The sequence below is a fragment of the Chinchilla lanigera genome, unplaced genomic scaffold (genome assembly GCF_000276665.1).
Source record: "Chinchilla lanigera isolate Chin_1 unplaced genomic scaffold, ChiLan1.0 scaffold00001, whole genome shotgun sequence".
In the NCBI taxonomy this organism is placed as follows: domain Eukaryota; kingdom Metazoa; phylum Chordata; class Mammalia; order Rodentia; family Chinchillidae; genus Chinchilla; species Chinchilla lanigera.
This window is the reverse complement of record NW_004955402.1, coordinates 11,595,398-11,608,378: the sequence shown is the minus strand read 5'-3', so window position 1 is coordinate 11,608,378 and position 12,981 is coordinate 11,595,398. Positions and strand designations below refer to the sequence as shown.

The following is a 12,981-nucleotide window of genomic DNA, read 5'->3' as shown; positions in this document are numbered from 1 at the left end:
CTCCCTCTCTCTCTCTCTCTCTCTCTCTCTCTCTCTCTCTCTGCCTCCCTTCCTTTTTTTCTTTTGTCTTTTTGGGACAGGGTCTCACTATGCAGTTCAGGCTGGCCCTGAACTCACTTTGTAGCCCCGGCTGACCTCAAACTCACGGTGACCCTCCTGTCTCAGCCTCCTAGTGCTGGGATTATAGGCGTGCACTCCATGCCCAGCATTCTTTTCTATATCTTACTCCCCTGGAAGGCACCGCACTTCTGCACACACGTGTTTCCACGCACGTGTGTGGACGTCTTTACACACACTGCGGATACATCCCGTTTCCACTTCAGTGTCAGGACCCCCGTCCCTGCCATTGTTGCACACTGGTTGGCGTGAATGTGTTGGGCAGTCCCCACTCCCGGGCTTGGAGGTGGTTCCTCACAGTGCCGCATTCTGTCTGCTCTGTAGTGAAGATTGCTAGGATGAATTCTTCGTTTTCAATTTGAATTTCTTTACTCGGTCCGTGTTCGCAGTCCATAATGATCACATGCCAATCGGGGAGTTGGCGCGTGCGCAACACATCTTGATTCTTTATTTGCCCTCGCCCCTCACCCCACCCCTCGGTCCCCGTCCCTTGTGCGGAAGATCTCTCTCCCTGTTTCTTACAGTCTGTCTTTTATTTTACTTTATTTACATATTTCGGGTTTCGCACAGGAGAGAACATGTGCTACCTGAGCTTGTGAGTCTCATCTCATCACGGTCTGGCGGCGGCGGGCTGATCTCTCTGGGCTGTCCAGGGGGTGTGACTTACATTCCGGGTCCCCACCCAGGAACCTTGAGGAGGTGATCCCGTCCCCACTTCATCCCGATCCAACTTACAAGGAGGTCGTGATTTCTGTTATGTGTGGATTTTACTACACATAATGAATTGTCTAGAGTAAGGTTGACCTCCTCACGACCGTGCTCCCAGATAATGAGAATAAATTCAGTCTGAAGTCTGTAGTCCATTTGCAGCACCCACAGCGGGTTCCTCATGTGTGTGCACACACATGCATGCATACACACGCACACGTGCACACACGTGCACACATGCTTGGAGGCATGTGTGGCTCGTGGAATTTATCTTCCAGCCTTGTAGATGTGTTGGAGGACTGCTAGCCACTGATCCACTACTTGTCCACCATTATGTGTGCCCTGAGTGGCGCAGAGATAGAGAAGCCATTTATGACCCTGTGGAACTCAAGAGCTGAGTGCAGGTGCAGGAGCCGGCCTGCAACCCTGGGCTGGAAGCGGGTGGGTGGACTAGGGGGCCACCTGAAGGCCGCTTGGGTGGAGGGGCAGGTGTCCCCAGGGGCTAGGTCTGAGCTGATCCACCCAGGATGGGAGGGATTTTTTTTTTTGAGACAGGGTCCCACTATATAACCCAGGCTGAGCTTGACCTCACAGCGACCCTCCTGCTTCAGACTCGCAAGTGCTGGGATGAGGAGAAAGTGCTTTCTAGGTAGGCAGAGGAAGCGGCAAGGGAAGGCTGGTGGTCTGAGGGGAGCCACTGGTGTCACTGCAGGGCTAGGCAGATGGTGATGGAATAGGTTCAGGTTCTGTATCTAGAATGCCTGGCCCCCAACCCTGTGACCTTGGCCACTTCCCTCATTTCTCAGTGTGTTGAGTGCCCTTATCTGTAAAGATAACCTGTGACTGTTAATCATCCCATAATTAGATCTTTATTTTTTGTTTGTTTTTGAGACAGTGTCTCACTATGTAGTTCAGATTGGCATTGAATTCCTTATGTAGCCTAATCCTTGGCAATCATCCTGCCTCAGCCTCCCGTGTATGCCACCATCCCTAGCCTCCATCCCATAATTAAATGCAGATACTATAGAACTGTGCCTAGCACAGAGTAAGTAGCCCTCAGAGTAATTAGCTAATCCAGAGCTGTTAGCCACTTACTGTTATTTTTGGCAGTTTGACTTTTGAGGAGTTGAACTGACCCATTCGGAGCCCCCAAATCTCCCTGGACTCATTGCCAAGTTATTAGTGGACTTGGGGCCCGAGAAGGTGAACACCCCTGGTGAACTTCTCCCGTGTTTTCCAAGCCCTGGAAGAATGGAGCTGTGTAACAAACACATGGCTTGTTTTCATTCTCTGCATCTCAGGTCTGGGCTCTTTTAGTCCAAAGGGTCCAGAAAATAAAATCAGAAAGAACCTGCGGGTGTGGGAGGCCCTGGCTGGGTGTGCTGCTGTGGTGTGGGCCCACAGCAGGTAGACGTGTTGTTCATGGGAAAGCTGGGACGTCTGCGATCTCCTCCCTGTCAGTTCCTGCTCTGCCTGCAGCTCCTCGGGATTTCCCTTGCATTTGGCTCAGAATACGCTAGTACACATTTCACCATAACAGGTAAATCACCCAGTCCTGGGAGCGAGGGCACCTTACCCTGGTTTGTTTCTTTCCCTCTCTGCATTCAGGGGTTAACTCTTCCCGTGGGGTGGGGCAGTCGAGCCACTTTCACCTGGATCAGAGATGAAAGATCCAAAACCACAGGCCATAGTTTAGTGCACAAATAGCATCTGTTAAGGTAGCAAAAACCTGGTTACTGAGTAGCCCATGAACACCTCGGTTAGCTTTCATAGCAAACCACTTTTCTCTTGTCAGCTCGTCGCTTCTAAACAGTATGTTTATGTCACACCTCCATCTGAGCCGGTGTCCAAAATTGTTGTTTGTCACCAGTGAGCAAAATAAGCTCAGAGCAAATCTGTCATCGTACCCCTACATCTCCTCTATCAGAGGTAGAGAAAGCTGTGCCAAATCCCTTGTAGAGCTTACTTCCTCTCTGTGCAGGATTAATTCCTTTAGCCTGGTTAATTAACAGGCCTTTGTAAGGATACAGCCTAGATTAGAATTTTTTTTTTTTTTTTGGTACTGGGAATTGAACTCAGGACCTTGTGCTTGCCAGGCAGGTGCTTTACGCCACTGAGCTATATCCCCAGCCCTAGATTAGAATTTATTTCAGGGGGTTTTAAATACCACATTTGTATTCCTCCAATGTATTTTTTTTTTCCTTTCTAGGGCTGGAGTAAAATGTCCTTTCTCTTTTTTTTTCTGCTTAATGTTTATATAATACCAGATAATTTACAGTTAGAAATGGATGAATAAAAGGAATATTTAAAAGTAAAAACCTGTGGCCAGCCATGATTACATGCTTGTGTAGTCTTAGCTACTTCGGAGGCTGAAACAGGAGAATCGCTTGAATCCAGGAGTCTAAAGTCAGCCTGGGCAAGACAGTAAGACCCTGTCTCAAAAGTAGATAAATGAGGGCCAGGTGTGGTGGCACATGCCCGCAATTCTAGCACGTGGGAGGCTCAGGCAGGAAGATTGTTGTGAGTTTGAGGCCAGCCTAGGCTACAAAGTGAGTTTAAAGCCAGCCTGAATTACAGAGTGAGACCCTGTCTCAAAAAAAATGAAAAGATAAAAAGAAAAAAGAGGTGAATGAATAAATGAAAATGAAGAAATAGAAGTTGAGCTAGAGTTTAGCTTCTTTTCTTGTACTACAGGTTACATTGCTTGGTATGTGAGAGACTTGGGAAGGTTTGGAAGGTTGGCCTGGTACCGGTTTTTGGTTTTCATGTGTAAACATCTAACGGTGGAAATGCTTTGTGAAGTGACTCAGCTCTGACCTGACGCATCTTGCTCTTGACCCAAGCAGAAAACGCTTCAGTAGATACTAAAGTGCAGCTCTTAAGTGCCTGAATAAATTTGCTTGTAATTTATTTACCTCTTAATCTAAATGCTTTCTTTCAAGGGGGAAGTGTGAAGACTAATTATGTCTGTTTTCTTCCATACAGAAGATATCTTCTGCAAAGATCTGCAGGTAAGTTTTTTTGTTTGTTTGTTTGTTTGTTTGTTTTTAAGTAGCCCTCTGAAATACAAGATTTAACTTGATTTGAACTTGGGTGGTAGTTGTTGAAAATACCCACTTTGGGAGCTGACAGAGGAATTGGTCATGAATAGTCACCTATGCAGTTTTGTGTTTTGTTTTAAAATTTTTCTTTTTAGAGAAAAAAAGGAAGAGAAAAAGGAAAAGAAAATACATTCTTTTTTTCTGCAACATCTTACTCCTAAAGGGGAAACAAATAAAAACCAACCCGTGCTGGATCTTAGCTGCCAGTGTCCCAAAATTTCCTGAACAGTTGCACAACACTGATGAAGAATAAAAGTGAAAAACATGGAAACAACTTAAATTAAAAAAAAAAAAAAAAAAGGTTTTGGCAGTGTACTGGGCCTGGGAGATTCTCCATGTGGAAAACACACTAGCTCTGAGTTCCAGAGTCTGAACTGCCTTCCTGGGACACAGCACTGATCTTGGGCAGTTTTTTGGTTGTTGAGACAGTTTGAAGACAGGGTCTTGATATGCAGTTCAGACTGGCCTTGAACTCACTTGGTAGCCCGGGGGGCCTCGAACTCACAGTGATCCTCCTGCCTCAGCTTCCCGAGGTGTGGGCCACGACGCCCAGTGTGGGTAGGTCTTCTTGTCCACGGAGCCGCAGTTTGCTTGGCAGAGCATGGCCCACGCGTTCTCACACGGTCCCTGGGCCACTGCCTCCTCTTTCCAACCCCACGCCCTGCGCCTTCCTCACCTCCTGCTTCCTGTGCACCGCCTGAGCAGTCACAGGTGTCGACAGAAAGCCAGCGGAGGTGCTTTCATACACAGGTTTAGGATTCTGGTTTCAGATATTTCTGGGCTTTCGTCCAATCTCACTCCCTTTTTTGGCCTTTATTACAGATTTAACTTGATTAAATTTTATTACAAGCTGCAATTTGAAAGGAAAAATGTATATAACACCAAACCTCCGGACTCCTCTCCTTGTTCCGAAGGGGACTCACAGGCGGTAGATCCCGAGATTCCCAGGGGTGCAGGTGCTGCTCAGGTCACGTGTGCGGAAACCAGACCTCGCCCTGTGTCCCCCCTCCCATGGGACTGTCTGCCAGTGGGGGCGTCCCGGTGCTCGTCCCTGTGCGTGGGGATTGACCTGGGTTCCAGGGTGCCTTCCACCCTGGCGGACTCTGGACCCATGGGAGTCTTCTCACCTAGTCGCTGCCAGTCTCCGTGCAGCCCTAGGGAGCCCCAAAATCTGGCCTGTGCTCACCCCACCCTGCTATGCGGGGTCCTCTAGGCTGTGCATGTGGATGGAGGTGAGGGAGTCGGCGGAGAGGCTCCTTCCGCCGCTTCTGAGATCCCCTGTGCAGTCCTCTGCCTCCCACCCGGCCTGCTGTGCTGGTCTCTATACAGAGTGGGGACTGTGTGACGTGGCATGTGACAAAATCTCCAAAATCGAGAGTGCGTGTTCGGCACTCCTGTTCCTGCTGGTGAGCCTCTGCCTTGGGGGTCGGTAACGGGCCGACACTGCGCATGTCAGTGCGTTTAGGACCTGGGAAGGGGAGAGACGAAGTCGTTTGGGTTTTGTGCTTTCTGGTGCCTTAGTTAAGAAGCAAAGAATGGGAGGTGGGGCGGAAGAGTCCTGCTGAAAACCAGCGGCTGCTGAGCCCACTCCACAGGGGCTTTGTAATAGCTGAGCAGAGCTTTCTAAAACAGATTTCTGATTGGCAACATGCTCTCCTCCTTGTGCAAGAATTTTTAAAAAACATTGCATTGTGGAAATTACCAAACGTGTAGCAGACAGAATAGTACAGTGAAGTCCAGATGCCCATCTCTCGGCTTCAGCCATTTTTCTACTTAGGGACACATCGCTGCCTCTCGTCAGTACGACTTTGAAGCAAATCGCAGCACCATGGCATTCCGTCTGCAAATATTTCAGTGTGTATTTTTAATTTTTTTTTGAGACAAGGGTCTTATTAGATAGTTCAGACTGGCGTTGACCTCGCTGTGTATCTCAGGCTGGCCTCGAACCCTCATCCATGCTCAGCCTCCCAGAGTGCTGGGATTATAGGCATGCACCACTCTGTCCGGTTGCCTTTACATTTTGAAGAGCAAGGACCTGTCGCTTTGTGGACTGTCCCCAGGCCTGGGGCTGTCTCAGCATTTCCTCAAAATTTGGTTCAGGCTCCGAGAGCTAGAAGGAACATCACACGTGTGTGTGTGTGTGTGTGTGTGTGTGTGTGTGCGCGCGTGTGCACATGTGCACACAATGTCGTGTCCTCCTCGTATCCTAGCAGGAGGGTGTGATGTGGCTCTGTCCCGTCTTGGAAGTACTGAGTTTGGTCATTTGGTTAAGGAGGTGTGCAAAGGTTTTCCCTTTTATAACTGGCACGATTGTGACACGATTGCCCAGTTTGGTACTCGTGCTTTTGCCGCAGTGTTTTGACCTGTGGTTGGAAACCCTCCTGTCCTTGGACCCTGAACAGTGCACTGCCTTCCTCAAGCCAGCCTGGGCTTCCGGTGCCCGGCACAGGCTCGGGGCTGGGAGGCAGCTCCTGAGCAGCGGAGAGGGAAAATCGATTGAAGACCGTGGGGCAGTTGGGCTTTCAGAGGACGCATGGGACCCCAGTTGGTCTCCAGGCTCCACGATGCGTGCGTTTCTGTGTGTACATCCTGAGAGGTGCTTTGATGTTGAAAGTGAGGCGCCTTTTTATCTGCCTGTCCACAGTACCCTCTTCCTCCTGGCTGCGGTGGGGTGCCTTCCCTTCAACGACCCCCAGGTAAGTCCCAACACGCTCAGTGGCTGCAAACAACCTCCTGGCTGCCGCATCGCGCACACGCAGTTCCCCAGGCCTCTTCAGAAGCAGGGCGGCCCCGCCCAGCTGAGCATCCTGCAGCACTCAGCACGGCCCTGGGGACCTGCTGCCTGCGACCCTGTGTGCCCACCCCTCAGTCGCTGGCCTCGGGCCCTGAGCCCCAGTCATTTTCCCTGGAATCTCTGGGGCCTCTTCTAGGGAGTGATTCTCACATTATTCCCCGGTGCCTACGAGGAGGTTTTCTTCAGAGGCCAATGACCGCCCCACCCGGCCGTCATCTTCTGAACAGGTCTTTCTTTCTTTTCTCCCTCCCTCCCTTTCTCCCCAGCATCCTGAAGTCACCTGAGTGTCAGGCACCAGGCCAGGCTCTGAAGGCACAGAGATCAATCCTTGCACTGGCAGAAGCTGGCATCTATTTAGAGCAGTGAGGAGGAGGCAGACAGGTCAGTCAGCAGATTGTCACCCCAGGGAGGTCAGGGCCTGTGCAGGGTGACCGGGCGAACACCTAGGGAGGCTCAGACTGGGAAGCAGGAGCAGCCAGCGATGACAGGAATCCTGCTGCGGGCTGGGCGCTCTGCCAGTGCTTTGGGTGCCCTGTTTTATTTAAAATCTCACAGACTCTGTAAGGGCAGAGATCCATTTGAACTATTATTATCTCCATTTCATAGCTAAAGAATAGGGAGGCCCTCAAGGTCACCAGCTGAAGAATAAGTGAGGATTTGGGGCTGTGACCCAGATGTCATTTACTGGGCCCAAATCTGGAAGAGGAAGCAGGAATTGCCCACAGGAAGAGAGCAGGCAAGGCAGCATCCTGGGGGGTGGTCTCAAGTATTCTGGGATTTGGTTTAATTGAGCACCTACCTTGTATCTACCCTGTGTCTACCCGTTCTAATTCCTGCCCTCCCAGAATTTGTAATCTAGTGGAGAGCAGCTGGCAATAGAAACAGACAAAGAATAAAGAAACTTTGGGGTGTGTCAGGTGATACTAATTTCTATGGAGAGTAAGGAAGGAAGAAGAGGAGTCCCCCTGGCTGAGTTGTAGGGCAAAGCCTCAAGCTTAGGGAAATGCAGGTCATCCTTGTTTTGGGGTTGGGGGCGGTAGGTGCACCCGGAGGGGTTGGCGGGGTTTGTCATAGAGGTCCTTGGGCGGCATGAGTTTGCATTTGGGTTTCTTTTTCTAGGTTTTAATTTTTAAAATTTTTATTTTTATTAGTGCACGTTTGCAAATTCATGGTTACCTTCATGGTGGGGAGTTAGTACACGGACGTAACACTCTTAATTCTTTTTACACCCCTTCCCCTTCCCTCCCCTCCCCTCCCCCGCATCCCTCCTTCTCTTGGTCCCCTTTCCTTCTGTAAAAGCTCTGTCTCCTTGTTAGGAGTCTGCGTTTGAACACTGTGGTGGCAGGGTGGGGTGTGGGGTGCTGGAGGCTGAGTGCTCTTGGGAGGGTGCTGTAGCTGCTGGATGATAAATGAAGAGACGCTGACTGAGCCTGGGATTGCTGATTCAGAGCCTTTGCTTGGCCCTGTGTGGAGCTGACAGTGGGTCCTTTTTGTCTGTACTTACAGCCATTTTTAAAAATCCATTTTTTTTTTTTTAATCTCGTGTTACAGTTTGATCCAGAGGGATATTTCTGGGCTGTGATTCACTTGTTGTGTGTAGGTAAGTTTGAGAAGGAGGCTTACTTAATTGAGGTTAGTTATTCAGTCCTTACTCTAGATCCCCATTTTAGTAACCCTCTAAGCCATAGCAAAATTAAAGCAAGGTGTTAAAGTTCAAATGAAATGGGTATTTTCTGGCTTGGCATTTCTGTTGTGGAGTTTTTCTTCAACTGTTTCCATTTCCAATATAATTTTCTCTTTTCCATGATGGATGTTAACCTGCCCCAGCCTGCTCATAGGATGGAGGAGATCCAGAAAGTTATGTCAAAAACTCTTCCTTTGGGTAGTCTGTCCCCTCAAATTAAAAAATACAGTTGGTGAAATCAGAGGCACATCTGATGTCATTTGAAATCACACGGCCAGTGTCTCTTGCCCGTAGTCTCAGGGGAGAAGCGACACACTGCCTTTGTTAACGCAGGTCAGACCCGTTCAGACACGCGGCATTCCTCTTGCCCCGGGCACGAGCTCCAAGGAGAGACAGTCCTGTTGGGGGAAGCCACCTGCTGTCCTGGGCTGACCGTGCCCAGCCTCTCCGCAAGCCCTGGGAGGACAGACCGGCCTCACCACGGAGGACCACTGGCTTCACGGCCTCAGGCCCTTAGAGTTTTGGTCCTGTGTGTAGGTGTGTGCTCACCTGGGGAAAGAGGATCGATGCTCCCTTTCCCCTTTTGAGGGCAGGCGCTCTTCAGCAGGACACACCAGTGACAGACTGCTTCTTTGCAGGGGCCTATAAGATAGTGCGGAAGGCCCAGAACCCCAGTGCGTTAAGGTAAGCGCTTAATACTTGGGGGCGGTTGGGCGGGTAAAGGAAAAGGGTGAGGTCTGTGTGAGCACAGGCATGGTGGCAGCGGGGTGCAGACACACTCCAAGCCACCTCTCTGCTCTTGAGGCCGGGTCCCTTCCGGCCTGCCGCAGCCTTTGACCACGCGTGCCTGGGGCCTCAGCCCCTTGCTGCAGGGCAGCCACCCAGAGGAGAGTGGCCTGACAAGCATGCGGCCAGCTTCTGGGGGGCCCAGCTGGCTACTTCCAGCTCAGAGGGACTTGACTCAGTTTACACCCCAGAGTCTCCCCAGTTTCTAGCCCCTTCTCAGGTAAAATAAGGCCTTCACTGCGAGCAGTCAATGGAGCCATCTTAGCAAAGGTAGATTTTTTTTTTCCGGTACCGGGGATTGAACTCACGACCTGCGCTTGCTGGGCAAGCGCTGTGCCACTGAGCTAAATCCCCAGCCAAGCAAAGGTAGATGAACAGAGACGGTAATTGTGGCCCTGCTGAGCTGGAGCTGGGAGGTCAGTGCCCGAGACTGGCCTGTGCATGTGGGGGTTGCCTGAAGGCCTACAAAGAAACGGTCATGTACTCTGCGAACCTGTGACTTTCACTCCTTAAAGCTTTAAAAAAATTTTTTTAAATAATTCTTTTCAGCATTAGATTTTAAACCCAGAGCCTTCACATTGAGCTGTATCCCCAGACCTTTTTCATTTGTTTGAGGCAGGGTCTTGCTAAGTCACTAAATTGCCAATTAGGCTTGAATTTGAGGTCCTCCTGCCTCAGCTTCCCAGATTGCTGGGAGTATAGGTGTGTGCCACCACACCCGGGTTCCTTTGTTCTTTTAATAAAGTGTTTTTGCATAAAGAAACCAAGAGAGTTGCCTAAAATACAGGATGCCCTTTAAATTTGAATTTCAGATAAGCAGCAAATAATTTTTTATTTTATGTCCCATGTGATATTTGGAACATACACTAAAACTTTATCTGAAACTCAAATTTACTTGAATTGACCTCTATTTCTAATTGTTAAATATGGTCAATTTAGAAGTCAGTCTTGTGGCCTGACATTGACAGTCCTTTGAAAGTGGCCAGTGGGAAGCAGTTGGCCCCAGGTGAAAATGTGTGCTATGTACTAAATAAGCAGTTTCTTTAAAAAAATACCAATCAGGATAAAGTTATTATGTATAAATTTAAAACAATTTTTAGAAATAAAAAAGAAATTAAAAATTTTTTTTTCAAAAACCTAGAACTGTTTTGAATATAAAGTTTTCTTCCTCCTATTTATTGATAATTTATAACAGTAGTGACATACTTAATAGAAGTTATTACAGAGGAGAATGACTACTTTATGTATTTAAGAATTACTTCTATTGTTTCATGTCTTATCTCTTTCTTTCTTGTTCCTTAGTGATATTGACCAGCAGTATTTAAACTATATATTCAGGTAAAGTATAATTTATGTTTTTAAAGAGTAATGTTAAAGAACAATCCTTCTAGAGCTAATGAATTTTTATTTTCCAATAATATTATGATGATAAGAGTTCTGAGGAACCAGGCCTACCAGGAAAGCAGGTAAAATAATCTGTGAGATGAGCAGAATTGAGGAAACCAAATAGTACAGCCCTCAGACCAGGCCACCCTGTACCCCTGCGGGTTAGGGATGCCTCCTGGCGTCTAGCTGTTCCCTGGAATCCTACACGGTGGCCCTGAGGCTCGCTCTCAAGGTGCGGGCCTGAGCCTGGGAAGAAAGAGAGGATCTCCCCACAGGCTGCCTCCGCCATGAACCACAAACACTCCTGGAGCTCGAAATTCTAATGTAAATTTCAAAGTGTTTTCAAGGGATATTTGTTAAGGTACAGTCAAGTTTGAAGCTTGACTTATAGCTTAGTTTTTACAAATTAAAATGAATTTTACTGAATAACAAACAGAGGAATTATGACACATGAGTGAAATTGTTTTTAAGATTAAAAACGTGGATAAAAGTATAGGCATAACACTATTTTTATTTTCATTTAAGCCAACCATATGTTGTGCGCCAAAAAGTTATTTAGACAAAGTGCATGGTTGACATTTTAGACTTTATACAGATTCCAGAACAGAAAATAAAACAATTTTTTCTACTTTTCAAATTATTACATATATTTACCTGAAGTGCAACGTTGATAAAACAAAGCAGCTACAGCAATACAAGCAACATTATTAGGGGAGCTGTTTACTTTTTAATGGTTGTAGTGGAGCCAGTTTTCCTTGTTAAGTACCTATAGGGATTTAGCACACATGTTCTTTTGTTTGTTTGTTTTTTGAGATAGGGTCTCACTATGTACATAATTAGGCTAGCCTTGAACTTGCAGTGATCCTCCTGCCTCAGCCTCCTAAATTCTGGGATTACAGGCTTGTGCCACCATGCCTGACACACTTCTGGTTCTTGAATACAACAAAAAATGTGGATTTGATAAAGAAACATGCATATATGTATATATGATGTATATGCATATATTTCCAGTCAAGCATTCAAGATAAAAGGGCTAATGTTTTTTGAACAGTAGGAAATTTATTGGGGAAAAAGAATGAGGACTAGGAATGGGGACTAGAAGTAGGTCCTGAGAGGCAGGAGGGGTTCAGAATGGGTTGCCCAAGGACTGACTATTGATCGAAACTTAAATAAAAAATGAACTTTGGAGATATATTTAAAAATTCCCTCCCAGCCACCGTCAGTGCATTTCTTTACACCCCCAGAAGAAAGCCCAGGGGTTCCAGTGTCCGAAGCTTCTGCCACCTTCCCAGTGGTGCAGCTGCCAACCATGCCACAAGGTGTGCCTGACCTAGCCCTGTCCCTGCTGCCATCACAGTGTCCCCTCACAGCGCTCTACAAGTCGCCAACTCCTGGGCTGCCGCTCTGCCCTGCGCTGGCCGCCTCCCGGTCTATGTTCTGCTCCCCTCCCGGCTTCTTACTCTGTCTCCTGCCATGTTGGCTCTTTCCTGGCCAAGACACTCGTCTTTTGCCCTGGACCTTGAGTTTCCTGCCTTTATGTGCCGACGTCTCTCTGACCACTGATCACCTTTTGCTTCTCTCATCTCTGTGCAGGTCCATAGTTTTCCTTCCTTCCTGTCCCATGCTCAGCCCCTCCTTCCCATCTCTCACGGTCATCTCGTTGACCATGGAGGAAGAGCTCTGCCTTTTCCCTTGCCTGCTCACTCTGTTTTACCGTCTTCCCTGCCCTCCTCCTCCACACGAGTTCTGCTGTGATTTACTGCGTCTTGCTCACCCCCGGATTGCTCTTCCTTTGCTCCAGACTGGGCTTCACACAGCTGCATTCAGAAACTTCCTCTTCGCCAGCTGCTTGATTTCATGGTGCCTATAAAGTCCAGCGCAGTCCACCGTGATCTTTCTGCTCCGTTACGCCCAAATGTGCTTTATTCTTTCTTCCTCTTCAGCTCCTTTTTGCCGTTATTTTTTTTTATAAGCAGATATCACAAGTCCCTTTTTTAAAAATCGGATTCTACTTTCCCCACTTTTCCTTCTTACTCTTTTCTTTTCCATTTTCTCCTGATCTTGACAGCTTTTAGTGAAAAGACTGTACTTGGGGTTTCAGTGTTTTCCCAAAAGCATTTTGGGATTTCTTTCCTCTTTTTTTCTGCACCTCATTGCAAATACTGTCATATTCATATATAGTGGCCCTTCAGCAAGAGCCTTCTGAATTTCCTGTTTGGTTTGGGGAAGTTTATTTATTTGGCCTTAATTTTCTTTTTTTTTTGTACTGGGAATTGAACTCAGGACCTTGCACGTGCCAGGCAGGTGCTGTGCTACTGCGCTATCTCCCCAGCCCAATGCCTTAATTTTCCTAAAATAGTGAGGGTAGCGGGGTGTGCTGGTGTACCCTATAATTCCAGCACTGG

At 47.8% G+C, this 12,981-nt stretch overlaps 1 protein-coding gene across 15 annotated transcripts in view; it reads left to right on the top strand.

The window, feature by feature from the left end:
* Positions 1–12,981, top strand: part of Tmem241 (transmembrane protein 241) — a 127,263-nt gene that overhangs the window by 33,116 nt on the left and 81,166 nt on the right. For 12 of the 15 annotated variants that reach the window (XR_001230962.1, XR_001230968.1, XR_001230957.1 and 9 more), the window contains exons 6-10: positions 3,811–3,836; positions 6,571–6,622; positions 8,272–8,320; positions 9,043–9,088; positions 10,493–10,528. Coding sequence is in view for 11 of the 15 variants with exons in the window: in XM_013503737.1 (XP_013359191.1) it covers positions 3,811–3,836; positions 6,571–6,622; positions 8,272–8,320; positions 9,043–9,088; positions 10,493–10,528 (209 nt within the window). In the remaining 4 variants the exon portion in view is untranslated. Of the gene's footprint in view, positions 1–3,810; positions 3,837–6,570; positions 6,623–6,986; positions 7,102–8,271; positions 8,321–9,042; positions 9,089–10,492; positions 10,529–12,981 lie in introns of those variants that run through there. The other 3 variants (XM_013503693.1, XM_013503447.1, XR_001231032.1) reach the window with 2 other exon arrangements.